The sequence below is a fragment of the Diabrotica virgifera genome, chromosome 2 (assembly GCF_917563875.1).
Source record: "Diabrotica virgifera virgifera chromosome 2, PGI_DIABVI_V3a".
Taxonomy (NCBI): Eukaryota; Metazoa; Arthropoda; class Insecta; order Coleoptera; family Chrysomelidae; genus Diabrotica; species Diabrotica virgifera.
In genome coordinates this window covers 99,415,569-99,435,021 of record NC_065444.1, presented here as the reverse complement: position 1 = coordinate 99,435,021, position 19,453 = coordinate 99,415,569, and the positions used below count along the sequence as shown (strand labels likewise).

The 19,453-nt window shown below is 35.1% G+C and overlaps 1 protein-coding gene across 1 annotated transcript in view; it reads right to left on the bottom strand.

Annotated features, from left to right (window-relative positions):
• Positions 1-17,558, bottom strand: part of LOC114343675 (uncharacterized) — a 38,671-nt gene extending 21,113 nt beyond the window's left edge. The window contains exon 1 of the mRNA XM_028294512.2: positions 17,290-17,558. Coding sequence (XP_028150313.1) covers positions 17,290-17,390 — 101 coding nt within the window. The 5' untranslated portion in view covers positions 17,391-17,558. The remainder of the gene's footprint in view (positions 1-17,289) is intronic.
• Between the last annotated feature and the right edge of the window lie 1,895 nt (positions 17,559-19,453).

Below are 19,453 nucleotides of genomic sequence, written 5' to 3'. Positions count from 1 at the left end.
ACACGTTCATAAATTGAAGAACTTACTTTGCAACCGTAACCTTAATCTAGAGATCCGCACAAGAATGCTACGTTGTTACGTTTTTTCGCATGGAAGCGTGGACCATAAAACAGTCTGAAATCAAAAAATTTAACTCCTTTGAGATGTGGTGCTACAGGAGAATCCACAGAATATCGTGGACTGAAAAAGTAACTAATATAGAGGTGTTACAAAGAATGAAGAAAGAATGTGAAGTCATAAAAACTGTTAAAATTAGAAAGATTTAATATCTGGGTCATATAATGAGGGGCGAGAAGTGTATTGCTTAGGTTAATTATGCAAGGGAAGATACAAGAGAAGAGAAACCCAGGACGACGCAAAATATCCTGGCTAAGAAATTTGAGAGAGTGGTTCGGTTGCAGCTCATTAGAATTGTTCAGAAGTACGGCTAATAAAGTTAAAATAGCGATGATGATTTCCAACCTTCGATAGGGGAAGGAACCTGAAGAAGAAGAAGGTACATACATGTGAAGATACGTTATGTATGTATTAAATGTAAAAAATATTTTTACGCTCTTTTCAACGCCGGTATCACCTTTTTGAAAAATTAATATATACAGGGTGAAAGAATTGAAAAATAAACAACATATTTTTACATAAAAAAAAAACAGTAAAAACACAAATTCTGGTAAACCTATTCTTCCGGTTCAAGACCTCGACATTATTCATCAAAAAAGAACCTATATACCAAATTTGGTTGAAATCTGACATCTCGTTCAAAAGTTATCGTGCTATTAGTCACATATGTATAGTCGCCATATTGAATTCCCGCCATTTTTGTAAAAGGAACAAAAACTGAGATGGCCTCGTATCTAAATTTGAACCTCTATATGTGTAGTATATGTGGTCAAAATTATATGCTTCTACCATTAAATGCACAATAATTCTTATAATATATGCACGAATCTGCCGCATATATACTCCACCTAATTTACTTACCGTTCACGTCATCCGCGTCATAGCCCGAGACGTCACATGATACCAACACGAAATATTTAGGCGGTAGGTTTGTTCTTTTATAGAATCACTTTGCCGAGTACACTGGCGTTACAGCCACTAGGAATATTTTATTATATACGCGTAGAAATAATATTTAAAAATTTCTATTAATGTTAACTTAAAGAAATACACAATAATATATGTTTCATTTAATTTGTATAAATGGATTATAAAGCGTTTTTATGAAGCACATTTGTTCGGAACACACTGTAACTATAATCGAACGAAGGTGATATTTTGGCATAAATTGGTAACATTTATTTGACAGTTGCGGTGATGACACTTCATATTTGTTTATATTCTTTACTATAAGTATTTGTTTCATTATATTTACTGTTTTTATTATGTACTTTAACGTAAGATTATAACTTAATTCTTGTTTTCTATTTCTAATTTTTTTTTATTTACATTGAATATTAATTTGTTTTGCTGTATAATCCACTTTCGCAAAAATTGTGTGATGTATTTGATTTAAAATGAATTCAAGAATTTTTTGTAATTGTGCAACAATGTCAACTTAGATCTCTAACGTAAATAATGACGTGCAACGTTAAGTAAATTAGACGAACTGTAGGTACATGTGAAGATACGTTTTGCACTTAATAAATGGTAATTAACAAAACGAAAAAGATAAAAATATTTCCTAAAAAATATTTTTACGCTCTTTTTAATGGCCGTATTAACTATTTGAAAAATTAATAGATACAGGGTGAAATAATTGAAAAAAACAACATATTTTTACATAAAAACCAGGAAAAACACAACTTCTGGTAAACCGATTCTTCCGGTTCAAGTCCTCGATCTTATACATAAAAAAAGAACCTATATACCAAATTTGGTTGAAATCTGAAGTCTCGTTTAAAAGTTATCGTGCTATTAGTCACATATGTATAGTCGCCATTTTAAATCCCCGCCATTTTTGTTATATATGTGGTCCAAATTATATGCTTCTAACATTAAATGAACAGTTCTTATAATATTTGAACGAATCTGCCGCACTAACCATTAAAAATTATTTTAAGAAACATCAGAAATTATTCCAGTTTTGTGATTAATCTAGTGTTCAGTTAGCCTATTATAAAAACAAACGCGAAAAATAACTTTCCTATGGGTAGTCTATTAAACAGAATATTCGAAGCGGAACCAACTATTTACATAAATTTAGAAAAACACAAGGTTTTAGGAAACAGAATCCCCGGTATGTATTATTGAAATGCTAAATGATCTCAAAAAAAAATGGATAATATTAACATTGTTCTGACCTTATCTCTCAGCGTGTTGTTTAACAGTGTTGGTACTCAGGGTCATGTAACGATAGAGAATAGATTTTGACAAAAACGATAACATATAAAATATGTAGGTACATACATCCTTCATTTTGGAAAAGTATATTATTTAGATAACTTTATTATATCAATTCAAAAACACTACGATTTAGAAAAATAGGAAAGTTTGTCATGTATTTGTTTATATTTTGCAATACAATTTACACTATTATCTAATATTCTATATTCATTATCACAATATTCTTGACTGATGATTTCAAATAAATATATATTGAAATAAGAAAGCTATTTTTAATTGTACCCTGAAAGAAACTCTATAAAGAAAAGAGTTTTACATAATCTTCACATTCGGCTCTGCTGAATATATAATTAACTATGACTATGCTATACATCTGCTGAAGTTAATTTTCTTACATTTGATAGAAAAGTTATCTTAATTCTTCAGCATATTCATTACAAACAGTATTTACATCAAACTTACCAAATAATTTAAAGGCAAGACATTTTGATCAGTAAGTATTGCCTGTTCTGACATAATATGGAACTGAAACATGAGCTTTTAACAACAACGTAGTCCACAAAATTGAAATGACTCAAAAAGCAATGAAACGGAGAATTCTTAACATTAATCTCAGCGATCGCAAGTCCAATGAAGAAATAAGGAGATGATCATAAGTAATAGATGTAATCCAAAAGATTGCCATGTTAAATTGGAACTGGGCAGAACACCTGTAAGTAATGGAAGCCAATCGTTGAGTGAAGCGAATTGTGAAATGGCGACCAAGAGCAAATAAGAGAAGGAGATGCGTATTGTTGGTCACGAATGGAAGCAAAGGACAACGAACCAAAATGAATGGACACACCTAAAAGGGAGGCTTAGATCTAACGATGGATGGAACAACAGTTGACGATGATGATGATTTTATTAAAATAAAAAGATAAGGCAGACCTCAAACCAGAGGGAACCATGATATAAAACGAACTTTTGGTCACGAAAATATGCAAAAAACAACGAACAAAAATTAATGGACACACCTAAGGGAGGCTTACATCCAAAGATGGATGGAACAGCTATTGATGATGAATCTCATTAAAATGGAATGTTGAAATCGTGCTAAAATTAAACTGGGCAGGACAAAATGGAAGACAAAGGTTGGACGAAGCGAATTGTTGAATAGCGGTCAAGAGCAAATAAGAGAAGTAGAGGCAGATCTCAAACCAGATGGACTAATAACATCAAACGAAAGCTGCTAGCAAGTTGCTAGGGCATCCATGCCATTTCGTTCGTTGCAATTCGTGGCTGCGCGCCGGGGTTTGTCCTAGTTAGGTCAGAGAGAGCAGTATATGTACCTCCTGATGTCCTAGTTAGGTCAGAGAGAGCGGTATATGTACCTCCTGATGAGAGACTAATAAGTCTCGAAACCGGTAGAGGTGCTTGCGGCACTCTCTGATTGAACTGGAATATGATGCGGCTGTAGTTTCGTGTTGCAACGAAATTGAAAATGGTTATTCATTTTTGATTTACATGTTGACTCTGATTGGAGTACTAAGGGAACCATTCTCGTTGGAACTTTACCGCGCTGAGCAGATGGGACATGAATTATAAATTGTAAAATTCCCTCATCTTCCTTAGTCTCAGCATCCGTTATGGCTTGCAAATTTCAGAAACCTCGGAGGTGTAACCAGAGAAGGTTCCCATCGTTTTCAATCTGGTAGGATGTGGAGCAACATTTTTGTGTTGTTTTATGTGCTATTGGATTAAAATCTAATAAATTAAAATTTAGAAATGTTAATGGGGACATAACACATTTGTTTATGTAAAATTGTATCAGTCTTTTGATTTAGATTGGTCATATCTATTATTTAATTTGAGATATTAAATTTCATAATCAATACAACCTTCAATGTATTTGTATGTTTAACATTTGCTACGTGAACCCAATTTTTTATTTACTCATTGTTGTAATGATTCATTACTTTATTACAAATTAAAACTGACATTGAAGATAACAATAAGCAGAATGTGTTTTTTATATTTAACATTTTTGTAATAAATTACAGATTATAATAGTTCCATTAACCCTTGTGTTAGCAACCAAAATACATTTGTACTATTGACCCACCGGGTATCCGAGTACTCATATAGAAATTCTACTACTACTAATTTTAAGAATTATAATATTTAGTTCTAATAATTTTTCCGTCAAATTCGGTTATAATTTAAAAATATTTTTGTCAATAAAAATTTGTGTATGTGTTGTATTTTAAAATACGGATAGAATATTTTAAATGTATAGGTACTGATGCACTTATGATTATTGAAGATATTCTGAATGAAATAAATTTATAGAATTACAGAGAAAGACCTTTATAATCTCATGTCATTTAAAAATGCCAACAGCATGTTTCCTGTTCGCATATGCGTAACTAGGGAGGGGGGTTTGGGGGTTATAACCCCCCCCCCATTTGGATGTACTTCGAGGTCTATACGCTAAACAAACAGCATTACTATTTCATACCCTCCAGAGACCATAAAGTAGTTGTACCCCCCCCCCCTTCTTAGGATCATCCTGGTAACACTTCTGTCTGCCTGTTCGGTAAAAGTTCTTTATAATTAGATACGGCAGAAAAAAAAGGCCTCTACATTCTTTTATATCTGCGGAACCTTTGAAATAAATAAGGTTTTACGGTTTATATATACGATTGATATGCAGAATACAAGTCGTGCATGAACAGCTAATGATAAAGCCGCACCAATTGCTGATGGTTTATCTCTCTCCTCACTTCTATGACGCTACGCTCCAAGTTGGGCCCTGGCCTCTCAGCATCCGCCGCCAAGTGTCTCTGTCTCTGGCTGCTCTCTTCCAGTTGTCCACACTCAATATCTCTTTAACATCGGTTCTCACTTCGTCTATCCACCTCTACCTTGGTCTTCCTACTGACCGATGTCCCACCATAGTTCCGCTAAGCTTTCTACTAGGTGTTCGGTCACTATTTTGCTGATGTTTGGAAGATGCTAAATACAAAGGATCTGGTCTAAACATAAGTAGGTATGAATAGATTTTTCACGACTTCATGCTTTTAGCTAAAGCTCTCGTGAAACCTCACTCTCCTTGACAAAAAAAAGCCAAAAAAACAGTAAAATCCTTTATAAAAGGTATATTTAAAAACCCTCAAAAGGGCCACATCAAAATCAATTAACTTTCTTGACCTCACTATTACCAGATTAAATGACCACTTCGATTTCAGTATCTTTAGGAAACCAACACAGACTGACCATGTCATACCACTATCCTCTAACTACCCTATGTCACACAAACTTGCCGCCTTTCACAGTTACATACACCGCCTTGAAACCATCCCTTGGCACAATCTAATTACAATAAAGAATTAAACATACTTCGTCAAATAGCCTTTAATAACGGTTACGATCCACACATCATAGGCAAGCTCATTCATAAAAGACAGCTTAAAGTCTTACGACATGCTGCGTTCCCTAGGGATTCGACAACCAAACCTACTTATGCTTCTATACCCTTTCACCAAGATAGGCTATCTGGGGATATTTCGAACATTATCAAAAGATCAGTAGACAACATCCGAATTTCATTTAAAGTATCCAACAACTTAGGACATTCTCTATCCAATTCCAAAGATAGCATCAATTACATGAATCTTAGTGGTGTTTATAGACTACAATGTTCTGACTGTGATGCTACTTACATAGGAACGACTTGTAAATCACTTGCTTCTCGGTCTCTTGAACACACCAAAAGAGAGAACACCTCTACCTTTTCTCAACATCTCAAACAAAAAAAATCATACGTTGAATATCCTAGATGATATCGCTCTACTTCATAACATCCTACAGAAAGACTTCTTAAAATTAGACTTGTACGAGGACCTAGAAATAATAAAAGAAAAACAGAAAAGTCCGAATTGTGTCAACCGCCATGTCTCGTTCAATCGGGACTTCCAACCACTCCATCGACAACTTTTTTCTTAACACATTTACAATATCACTTTTCACCCCCTCCTACTGCTTCGTTCACATTCACACTTATAATAATTTATCTGGTACTAGCCACAATAATCCTTTTGTCATCTTCAGCCAGCTAACCACTATTATCTATTCATAACTGCATATAAATTACTGATATCATCATCCACAGACATCCACATTATACAAATTTTCATCTACATACAACCCACCATCATATTTCTACATATGGCTATGCTCACCGTACCTATTCAATCTGTCATTACCAAAATATAACACTCATCTTTAGTAAAACCAAATCAACAGTCTAATTTTCTTTCTGGGTCTCGTTCATGTTCCTTTCCCACTAATTCCCTCCCCGACATCTCATACCCCCAGCCCCTACTGTCATCATCCTATTACGGTTATGGTTTTTGGACCCTTAGGGATCAGGGCAGCCAGCGAGGTCTTTAAGAATTAGTCGCCTAAGTTTGAGCTTGTGCTTTCTTAATGATACATCCCCCAGATTATTTAAGACATTTTACACCTCAGTCACCCCCATTGTGATTTCTTACACACTTACCCACACAAATTCCAACAGCTACCAATAAGTTTAATAAATTCGATAACTTTAAATCAACACAAAACTGCTTTTTTAAATCTTAGATCTCTTGATAATAAGATTTGTTTACTAAATTTCGTTATTGAATACGAAACTTTTGTGTAATGTGGTTTGCCTAACTGCACTTACAGTATACGTGAACACATTTTTATTTATTACAATTTATAATAAAGGAGTTAATGAAGTTTAAATGATAATTTTTACAATGGAGTGTGTTGTTACATCATTTCTAATTTTAACATGCTGTACACCTTAGTCTTAAACATGACAGGTTAATTTTTAACTTCCTGTGGAACTGTCATTTCTATCTTGTCATCGTTCGGAGGTCCTATCCATCTCATTGTCACTTGCCGTCATACTTTCAACATGTAAACAAGTCAAATCCACAGCTCAGATGTTACCTAGGGCAGATTAGCTAAATATTTTAAACATCCATACTTATTGTAGTTTTTAAATCAATATTTCCTTGACCGACTTCTTTTACGAGGCTTTGACCCACATATTTTTGTTAAATACTATCTTGGTGGTTAGCATGTACATTGCACGTGACTATAACAGTTATACTATATTATACTATAACTGATAATTTTTTTTGACCGTAGTCAAAATTTCAATATTTTTGTATTATTTTATCAGGTTATATTCATTTTAGGTAAGCACTGATGATGACTGGTAAACCAGTCGAAAACTAGTTATGTGATTTTGATGTGGCCCCTTTGAGGGTTTTTAAATATACCTTTTACACAGGATTTTACTGTTTTTTGTATTACATGGTATACAGCCAACCACACGAAAACTTTTTTCGTTGTGAATTTTTGGAAAAAAACAGCCATTCCCAGATTCAAGAGCTGAAAGCTTCAAAAACAAGAAAACCTTTGTCAACTATTTTAGCTTTCGATAAATGATTATGACATAATCATAATCATTTATCAACAAAGACGCTTATTGTCATTACTGATAGATTGCAGAATAAAGGAGTTAAAAAAAATTTAGCTTTCAAGAAAAAGTTACCATACGTTCTTATGTACCGAAAAAAAAATGGAACCTACATCACAACGCTGATGAACAAGTTAGAAACCTTTGAACTCTGGCTTTATAGATGGATCTTGAAAATACATTGGACAACCTACACCACCAAAGAAAATGTCCTGAGGATAATTAGGTACAGATAGGGAGCTGTTAAAGGTAATCAAAGGTAAGAAAAGTTAGGTACTTAGGTCACATAATAAGAAACAAAAGATACCGTCCCGCGCAACTGACCATCCAGGGAAAGATTGAAGGAAAACGGGGTCCTGGAAGGTGCCAGATCTCATTGCTTAAAAATATCACAGATTGAACTGGCCTTGATTCAACATCTTTGTTTAGAGCCGTATTGGACAGAAATAGATTTACCAGTGTAATCGCTAAACTCCACTAAAGGAAACGAGAGCACCACAAGAAACAGACACACGATTTTACGGTTTATACAGTTTGATGACCAGAATACACCTTGTAGCCCGATCAGGGAACGCAAAATTTTACGAAAACCTCCAAAAAAATAAAGGAAGGATGAAAGTCCTGGGAATAGGTAGTTGAAATTGTCTATTATTATATAAGAAAAAGTTTACAATTCTATATCCCCTCCATTTTACAAAAATTGGAAAATACGGGGTGAAAAATTTTTTCTCGGGGGTGAAAAAATATACGTTCAAAATAAGTCCGGAATTGGATAAAATGACTAATTTTAAGTAATTTTGTTCTATAGAGCATTTTAAATAAGTCAATACTTTTCGAGTTATTTGCAAGTGAATGTGTTTAATTTTAACCAAAAAAAAAATGTTTTTGGACGGTTTTTCGGAGATAACTCATAAAGTAAGTATTTTAGCGAAAAAAATATTCTTAGTAAAAATGTAGCGTATAAAAAATTTAAAAAATGGTGTACGCGTGAGGTCTGCAGACCCAGTAGAAGAAGAGTTGCAGCTAATGAAATATAATTTCTTCTTCGTCAATTTCCAAATCTAATATTTCAATGTGAAATAACCAAAAAAACGGAGCACTTTTCGGGAAAAATTCATTACAACTTTTTTAAAGTGTTTAAAAAAGGTTTATTTTTGTTTTTTAAAAAAATCTTCTAACATTAAAAGTAAGTGAGTTACGGTTAAAATATTGTTGGTCCCTTTCATTCTTTGTTAAAAAAAAATGGCGAAATCACCCATTAATTAGCTTCTCAAAAAAAAATTAATCGTTACTGCTTTACAAGTTATTTTACTTATGTATTGTTCATATTATCTATAAGTTTCATTGGTTCAAAGTGCTCAGTTTTTGAAAAAAATTGGTTTTAAAATAAAACATTTTTTTATTTAAAAAAAATCGTAATTGTTTATGGAATTAACTTAAAAACAATTAGGAATACCAAAAATCTCAAAGAGTAATAAAATGTACGTTTTGCTTTTCTGAATATTTTCGATTTTTTGTTTTCTTATTAGACAAAAATTGTTTATGCTATGGCTGTTCAAAATTTGCTTAAACTCGTAATTAGTTACTCGTTCAAGCCATTTTAACCACAGCTTTTTCAAACCGAAGCACTTTGAACCGATGAAACTTACAGATCATATAAATAATACATAGACAAAGTAGCGTGTGAAGTGGTAATGTTAAAATTTATATGTGATGCTAATTAGGGGGTGATTTTCGCGATTTTTTACTAAAAAATAAATGGGACCAACAATATTTTGAGCGTAATTCACTTACTTTTAATATTACAAGTTTTTTTAAAAACAAAAATAAACCCTTTTTAAACACTTTAAAAAATAAGTTAAAATGAATTTTCCCCTAAAAGTGCTCTGTTTTTGGGTTATTTCAAATTGAAATATTCGATTTGGAATTTGACGAAGAAGAACCTACTTTTCATTAGCTGCAACTCTGCTTCTACTGGGTCTACATACCTCATGTATACACCATTTTGTTCAATTTTTTATGGGCTATGTTTTTGCTAAAAATATTTTTCACTCGCAAATAACTCGAAAAGTATTAACTTAGTGAAAAAACTCTATAAAAGAAAATTTGTTTAGTACTAGTTATTTTATCCAATTCCGGTCTTATTTTGAATGTATTTTTTTCATCATCGAGAGGGGGGTATTCCCCTCCATTTTTGTAAAATGGAGGGGATGTAGAATTGTAGACTTTTTCTTATATAATAATAGACAATTTCGACTACCTATTCCCAAATTTTCATCCTTCCTTTATTTTTTTTGGGGTCAGATTGTTCTTTGATCGGGCTATTGTGCACGAATAGCTAATGATAAAGGCGCATTAATCACTGATGTCTGAAACATACAAAATTTGGCAATGGGTAGTTGAAATTGGCTATTATTATATAAAAAAGTTTACAATTGTACATTCCCTCCGTTTTACAAAAATGGAGGGAATGCCCCTTTCTGTGAGTGAAAAATGTACATTCAAAATAAGTCCGGAATCAGATAAAATTACTAATTCTCAGCAACTCCTCTTCTATAGAGTTTTTTTACTAAGTTAATACTTTTCGAGTTATTTGCGAGTGAATATGTTCATTTAAAAAAAAAAAACATGATTTTGAACGGTTTTTGGCAAATACCTCAAAAAATAAAGGTCCGTGAACTTAGCCCGAAAAAGTCGGGAAAAAAAATGCGATTGGTGCCATTCGTTTGTCCATTGATTGTCCACGTTTGTCCACCATTTTATTTCGTTAGTCCACCCATCAATTCTTTTTTATAAACAAAAATTTTTTTTCGGGCTAACTTCACAAATCCACAAATTTTCGAAAATTTAAAAAAACTCTTGCTATATTGTTTGTCCATCGTTTGTCCATGTTTGTCCACCACATATTTTTTTTTGTCCACCATCTGAAACAACCCCCTGTTAATTGTAATTATTTTTTTATTTCTTAATTCGGGCTAACTTCACGTTCTCTTATATGGGCATTTAAACGTTAATTCGGGTGCAGAATCACAACTACCCGTTTGTCCACCCCTTCGCAGCGTTTGTCCAACCCCTTAAAGTGCGAAACAACCCCCCGTTAATTGTAATTATTTTTTTATTTCTTAATTCGGGCTAACTTCATGTCCGTTTAAATGCGTATTTTAAACTTAATTCGGGTGAAGAATCACAACTACCCGTTCGTCCACCCCTTCGCAGCGTTTGTCCAGCCCCTTAAAGTGCGAAACAACCCCCTAGTTAATTGTAATTATTTTTTTATTTCTTTATTCGGGCTAATTTCACGTTCTCTTAAATGGGCATTTAAACGTTAATTCGGGTGCAGAATCACAACTGCCCGTTTGTCCACCCTTTCGCAGCGTCTGTCCAACCACTTAAAGTGCGAAACAACCCCCTCGTTAATTGTAATTATTTTTTTATTTCTTTATTCGGGCTAGCTTCACGTTCCCTTAAATGGGCATTTAAACGTTAATTCGGATGCAGAATCACAACTACCCGTTTGTCCACCCCTTCGCAGCGTTTGTCCAACCCATTAAAGTGCGAAACAACCCCCCTGTTAATTGTAATTATTTTTTTATTTCTTAATTCGGGCTAGCTTCACGTTCCCTTAAATGGGCATTTATATGTTAATTCGGGTGCAGAATCACAACTACCCGTTTGTCCACACCTTCGCAGCGTTTGTCCAACCCCTTAAAGTGCGAAACAACCCCCTCGTTAATTGTAATTATTTTTTTATTTCTTTATTCGGGCTAAATTCACGTTCTTTTAAATGGGCATTTAAACGTTAATTCGGGTGCAGAATCACAACTACCCGTTTGTCCACCCCTTCGCAGCGTTTGTTCAACCCCTTAAAGTGCGAAACAACCCCCCTGTTAATTGCAATTATTTTTTTATTCCTAATTCGGGCTAGCTTCACGTTCCCTTAAATGGGCATTTAAACGTTAATTCGGGTGCAGAATCACAACTACCCGTTTGTCCACCCCTTCGCAGCTTTTGTCCCACCCCTTTAAGTGCGAAACAACCCCCACGTTAATTGTAATTATTTTTTTATTTCTTAATTCGGGCTAACTTCATGTCCGTTTAAACGCGTATTTTAAACTTAATTCGGGTGAAGAATCACAACTACCCGTTTGTCCACCCCTTCGCAGCGTTTGTCCAGCACCTTAAAGTGCGAAACAACCCCCTAGTTAATTGTAATTATTTTTTTATTTCTTTATTCGGGCTAACTTCACGTTCTCTTAAATGGGCATTTAAACGTTAATTCGGGTGCAGAATCACAACTGCCCGTTTGTCCACCCTTTCGCAGCGTCTGTCCAACCACTTAAAGTGCGAAACAACCCCCTCGTTAATTGAAATTATTTTTTTATTTCTTTATTCGGGCTAGCTTCACGTTCCCTTAAATGGGCATTTAAACGTTAATTCGGGTGCTGAGTCACAACTACCCGTTTGTCCACACCTTCGCAGCGTTTGTCCAACCCCTTAAAGTGCGAAACAACCCCCTCGTTAATTGTAATTATTTTTTTATTTCTTTATTCGGGCTAAATTCACGTTCTCTTAAATGGGCATTTAAACGTTAATTCGGGTGCAGAATCACAACTACCCGTTTGTCCACCCCTTCGCAGCGTTTGTCCAACCCCTTAAAGTGCGAAACAACCCCCCTGTTAATTGCTATTATTTTTTTATTCCTAATTCGGGCTAGCTTCACGTTCCCTTAAATGGGCATTTAAACGTTAATTCGGGTGAAGAATCACAACTACCCGTTTGTACACCCCTTCGCAGCGTTTGTCCAGCCCCTTAAAGTGCGAAACAACCCCCTAGTTAATTGTAATTATTTTTTTATTTCTTTATTCGGGCTAACTTCACGTTCTCTTAAATGGGCATTTAAACGTTAATTCGGGTGCAGAATCACAACTGCCCGCTTGTCCACCCTTTCGCAGCGTCTGTCCAACCACTTAAAGTGCGAAACAACCCCCTCGTTAATTGAAATTATTTTTTTATTTCTTTATTCGGGCTAGCTTCACGTTCCCTTAAATGGGCATTTAAACGTTAATTCGGATGCAAAATCACAACTACCCGTTTGTCCACCCCTTCGCAGCGTTTGTCCAACCTATTAAAGTGCGAAACAACTCCCCTGTTAATTGTAATTATTTTTTTATTTCTTAATTCGGGCTAGCTTCACGTTCTCTTAAATGGGCATTTAAACGTTAATTCGGGTGCAGAATCACAACTACCCGTTTGTCCACCACTTCGCAGCGTTTGTCCAACCACTTAAAGTGCGAAACAACCCCCTCGTTAATTGAAATTATTTTTTTATTTCTTAATTCGGGCTAGCTTCACGTTCCCTTAAATGGGCATTTAAACGTTAATTCGGGTGCAGAATCACAACTACCCGTTTGTCCAACCCTTCGCCGCGTTTGTCCAACCCCTTAAAGTGCGAAACAACCCCCCCGTTAATTGTAATTATTTTTTTATTTCTTAATTCGGGCTAACTTCATGTCCGTTTAAACGCGTATTTTAAACTTAATTCGGGTGAAGAATCACTACTACCCGTTTGTCCACCCCTTCGCAGCGTTTGTCCAGCCCCTTAAAGTGCGAAACAACCCCCTAGTTAATTGTAATTATTTTTTTATTTCTTTATTCGGGCTAACTTCACGTTCTCTTAAATGGGCATTTAAACGTTAATTCGGGTGCAGAATCACAACTGCCCGTTTGTCCACCCTTTTGCAGCGTCTGTCCAACCACTTAAAGTGCGAAACAACCCCCTCGTTAATTGAAATTATTTTTTTATTTCTTAATTCGGGCTAGCTTCACGTTCCCTTAAATGGGCATTTAAACGTTAATTCGGGTGCAGAATCACAACTACCCGTTTGTCCACCCCTTCGCCGCGTTTGTCCAACCCCTTAAAGTGCGAAACAACCCCCCTGTTAATTGTAATTATTTTTTTATTTCTTAATTCAAGCTAGCTTCACGTTCCCTTAAATGAGCATTTAAAAGCTAGCACGAATTAAGAAATAAAAAAATAATTACAATTAACAGGGGGGTTGTTTCGCACTTTAAGGGGTTGGACAAACGCTGCGAAGGGGTGGATAAACGGGTAGTTGTGGTTCTGCACCCGAATTAACGTTTAAATGCCCATTTAAGGGAACGTAAAGCTAGCCCGAATTAAGAAATAAAAAAATAATTACAATTAACAGGGGGGTTCTTTCGCACTTTAAGGGGTGGACAAACGGGTAGTTGTGATTCTGCACCCGAATTAAGGTTTAAATGCCCATTTAAGGGAACCTAAAGCTAGCCCGAATTAAGAAATAAAAAAAATAATTACAATTAACGGGGGGGTTGTTTCGCACTTTAAGGGGTTGGACAAACGCTGCGAAGGGGTGGACAAACGGGTAGTTGTGATTCTGCATCCGAATTAACGTTTAAATGTCCATTTAAGAGAACGCAAAGTTAGTCCGAATAAAGAAATAAAAAAATAATTACAATTAACGAGGGGGTTGTTTCGCACTTTAAGGGGTTGGACAAACGCTGCGAAAGGGTGGACAAACGGGCAGTTGTGATTTCACCCGAATTAACGTTTAAATGCCCATTTAAGAGACCGTGAAGTTAGCCCGTATAAAGAAATAAACAAATAATTACAATTAACTAGGGGGTTGTTTCCAACTTTAAGGGGCTGGACAAACGCTGCGAAGGGGAGGACAAACGGGTAGTTGTGATTCTTCACCCGAATTAACTTTAAAATACGCGTTTAAACGGACGTGAAGTTAGCCCGAATTAAGAAATAAAAAATAATTACAATTAACAGGGGGGTTCTTTCGCACTTTAAGGGGTTGGACAAACGCTGCAAAGGGGTGGACAAACGCTTAGTTGTGATTCTTCACCCGAATTAACTTTAAAATACACGTTTAAACGGACGTGAAGTTAGCCCGAATTAAGAAATAAAAAAATAATTACAATTAACAGGGGGGTTGTTTCGCACTTTAAGGGGTTGGACAAACGCTGCAAAGGGGTGGACAAACGCTTAGTTGTGATTCTGCACCCGAATTAACGTTTAAATGCCCATTTAAGAGAACGTGAAGTTAGCCCGAATTAAGAAATAAAAAAATAATTACAATTAACAGGGGGTTGTTTTAGAGGGTGGACAAAAAAAATTATGTGGTGGACAAACATGGACAAACGATGGACAAACAATATAGCAACGCTGAGTTGTGATTCTGCACCTGAATCAACGTTTAAATGCCCATTTAAGAGAACGTGAAGTTAGCCCGAATTAAGAAATAAAAAAATAATTACAATTAACAGGGGGTTGTTTCAGAGGGTGGACAAAAAAAATTATGTGGTGGACAAACATGGACAAACGATGGACAAACAATACAGCAAAAGTTTTTTTAAATTTTCGAAAATTTGTGGATTTGTGAAGTTAGCCCGAAAAAAAATTTTTGTTTATAAAAAAGAAGTGATGGGTGGACTAACGAAATAAAATGGTGGACAAACGTGGACAATCAATGGACAAACGAATGGCATCAATCGCATTTTTTTGCCCGACTTTTTCGGGCTAACTTCACGGAGCTAAAAAATAAGTATGTATCTTACTGAAAAAAAAAATATATTCTTAGCAAAAACATAGCTTATAAAAAAGTGAAAAAAATGGTGTTTACATAAAGTCTATAGACCAAGTAGAAGCAAAGTTGTAGCTAATGAAAAATAAGTTCTACTTCGTCCAATTCCAAATCAAATATTTCAACGTGAAATAACCAATAAACGGAGCATTTTTGGGGGATAATCGTAACAACTTTTTAAAGTGTTAAACGAAGTTTGTTTTTTAAACAAACTTCTAACATTAAAAGTAAGTGACTTACGCTCAAAATATTGTTGGCCCCTTTTATTTTTTGGTAAAATTAATCGCGAAATCACCCCCTAATTAGCATCCCATATAAATTTAATCGTTACCGCTTCACAAGTTAGTTTTCTTATGTATTCTTATTATATGATCTGTAAGTTTCATCGGTTCTAAGTGCTTATTTTTGAAAAGGCTGTAGTTAAAATGGCTTGAACGAGTAACTAATCACGAGTGTATGCCAATTTTGAACAGCCATAGCATAACCAATTTTTGTCTAACTATCAAACAAAAAATCCAAAATATTCAGAAAATCAAAACTATTTGTATTTATATTGTATTTTATTACTATTTGAGATTTTTGGTATTATTAATAATTTTTAAGTTATTTAGAAAAAAAAATGATTTTTCAAAGGTAAAAAGTGTTTACTTTAAAACCATTTTTTTTCACAAATGTACACATTAAACCAATGAAGTTTATTCATAACATAAAAAATATAAATCATAGAGAACAAGTAAAAACTTCGTTTGTATAATGCTATAAAAAGTTTATTGAAAAACTATTAAAAATCATCCAAAAGGATTCGCAAAACGTTTTCAATCTAGATCAGATCATCTTCAGTGCGTTCTGCTTAGTACATGAAACTAGCAACCTTGTAGAATAGGTGACATCGAGAAATATGATTTACATTTTTAAAAGGTGATGCTAGTAGCGACTCTAAGTCGATGTTAAGCGATAAATTTAAGAGGGATCAAAGGGCAACATGATTCACTGCTCGATGGTAACGTGTGGTACTTGACAGTTCGATGGACACAGACCAACAAGAATATAGGAGATGACAATCTATTTCCAACTGTCAAAGAGTTGTCAACTCTTTTTGACTTTCATGAAAAAGTTACCATACGTTCTTATGTAACGACTGACAACTAACCAGGAAGCAAGTCTGGTAGGAAACTTGTTATTCGATTGTGCTCTACATTTGTCACAAGTGACCTGTTTGCCAACGACGAAAGACCAAAAGTGCTGTGTTAAATGCCAAAAGCTAGTCTGTGATGAGCTGACTAAACAGATGTAGAAATTGTAGTCAATAATTTTATAATAAATAAATAAATCTTTAAAATGAATATTTCTTTACTTATAGTTACTTGATCCCTTTTTGCATAAGAATATTGAATTTTATGTGAAATCCATTTTTCTAATTTTTTCATATAAACAGTAGGTTGGCATATGCATATGCCTATACTATCTGTATTATCAAAATGAAAATTTTCTTCATTCAAATAAATCAAATAAACATGTAAGCTTATATTATATATCTACGGACAATTAGTCAAATGATGGGGATTTGGGAAGTTATTAGTGAATTATTTGTTATTAAAAACTGTTATTCAATTTTTTATTCAACAAAATGTACGTCAAGGGGTGGGCACCCGTGTACCAGATTGGCAACACAAGGGTTAAGAACCGATATAGAATAACGTAATATTGAAGAAAAAACTTCTGTTTTATATTGGTATATTATGAATTTATTAAAATTCTTTAAATATTATAATTTTTATGATTAATTTTTATCCATACCTGGCAGTTTCCGACGAGTCTCTTCTCCAAAAGAGAGGACCGGAATCCTTCCTGTCCAGTATCCACTGGGGCTCCTTAAGACACAATTGCTCTACCTCCATCTTTCACGCAATTACACCAATTAACAAAAGCAACTTTCCTCACTTGTGCACAAGAACAACTGACTGGCGTCCGCTAAATGTTTATCTAATATATTATTCTCAAACTGTGAGATTAGATAATGATCTTTCTGTGTACCGGAATTTGAACTTCGGCGTAGACCTCTGAAAGACAAAACGATTTATTAGTTTTTTGTTAGGTGCAATGGTGTAACTTTGTAGGTGACTGAGGATGTTCGTGTAAATTGCTTGTCCAGCGGCTCAATTCGATTTAAGAGTCTAATAATAAACATGTAACTTACATAGACGTACTATAGACCAGGGCATTTAGGAAAATATAAATGGGTTTTTATATAGGTACAACACTTTTCGATTTGCAACTTTTGCATTGTGTTTGGACGACATCGGGAAAAAATCTACAATAGAAAAATGGGGTGAACGTCCTTAATTACATATACCGTGCATAAAATGCATCCAAAATTACATAAACATGTCAAAATCAATATATTATGGGACTTATTTTGTTACTCGTGGGTGTTTAGGGTCGCTGGAGTACGAATACGCCATCAGAACCGACCACCGAAGCATCTGGTGCCCAGGGTCACTGCTAAGGTACGTGATCTGGACTATTAAGGATTTTCGGCACTAAATTGATGTAAATCTCGGAGTTTTTGGGTCGCTAAATAAGAATGAGCCATCAGAACCGACCTCTAGTGGAACTGGTACCCAAAAACCTTCAAAACTCCAGAAGATGACCTGTCTCAGCAGTGACACTGGGTACCAGATGGTCCGGGGATTGGTTCTGATTGCGTAATAGTATTCAGCGACCCCAAAAACTCCCTAGTAGCCTATTTCAATAAATTTAGTGCTGAAACCCATCGAAACTCTTGAAGATTATGTGCCTTAGCAGTGAAAGTGGGCAACATGTGCTCCGAGAGTCAATTATGGTGGCGTGTTTATGTTTAGCAACCGCAAAAACCTACCAAGTAATCTGTTTGCATCAATTTACTGCCGAAAATTCTCGAAACTCCATAAGATGACTTGCCTTAGAACTTGGTAAATCTAGGCACCAGGTGCTCTGGGTGTCGGATCTGATGACGTATTCGTATTAACACATTGGCTGTCATAATGTTAAAAAAGTAAAGTGGGTCCCTACGATCACGTGTCTCCCATTTCTATGCTTTTGAGACACCTACGGTGTGTGAAGCGGCTGTTATCAAGAACAACATGAAACCCAATGTTTACAGTCAACATGGTTTAGCCACTCCAAAAACAGTCCAAGCAATCTGTTTGCATTAATTTAGTGCCGAAATCCCTCGAAACTCCAGAAGATGACATAGTTTCGCAGTGACACTGGTCACCAGGTGCTCCGGGTGTCGGTTCTGATAGTGTATTCATTTTCAGCGACTCCTAGTAATCTGTTTAAATCAATTTATGGCCGAAAACCCTCGAAACTCCAGATGACGTGCCTTAGCAGTGACCCTGGGCACTGGGTGCTTCGAGGGTCGGTTTTGACGGCATATTCGTATTCAGTGAAGCCAAAAATCATCCAATTAACAAATTCTGACCCTTAATACATATACTGATTATGACATTTTTAGGCAATTTTGGATGCATTCTAGGCACTTTCAAATGCAATTATGAATTTCCACCCCTTTTTCTGTTATAGACATTTTTCCTGACGTCATCCTGAACACAATGCAAAAAGTTCCAAATCGATAGGCGCTGTATTTAAAAATCGATTTATTTTCCGTGTTTCCTGTTCTAAATGTACTGGGCCTCGATTTCTGACCCTTCGCTTCGTTATCGAACGTATTCGCTTCGTATCTGTTTAGTATACGTAGCGAATACGTTCGATAACGAAGCGAAGGGTCGAAAATCGAGGCCCTGGTCTAGTAAAAGAGCCGGTTTTACAATAAAAAAGAAAAAATGTTCCATTAAATAATCAGTAATAATTGCACAAGAGCTCTGAAATTATTGAATTTTTCCCGAGTGACACTTTGACAGTTTTAATTTCACGAGCCGAAGGCGAGTGAAATTATGTCAAAGTGTCACAAGAGCAAAAA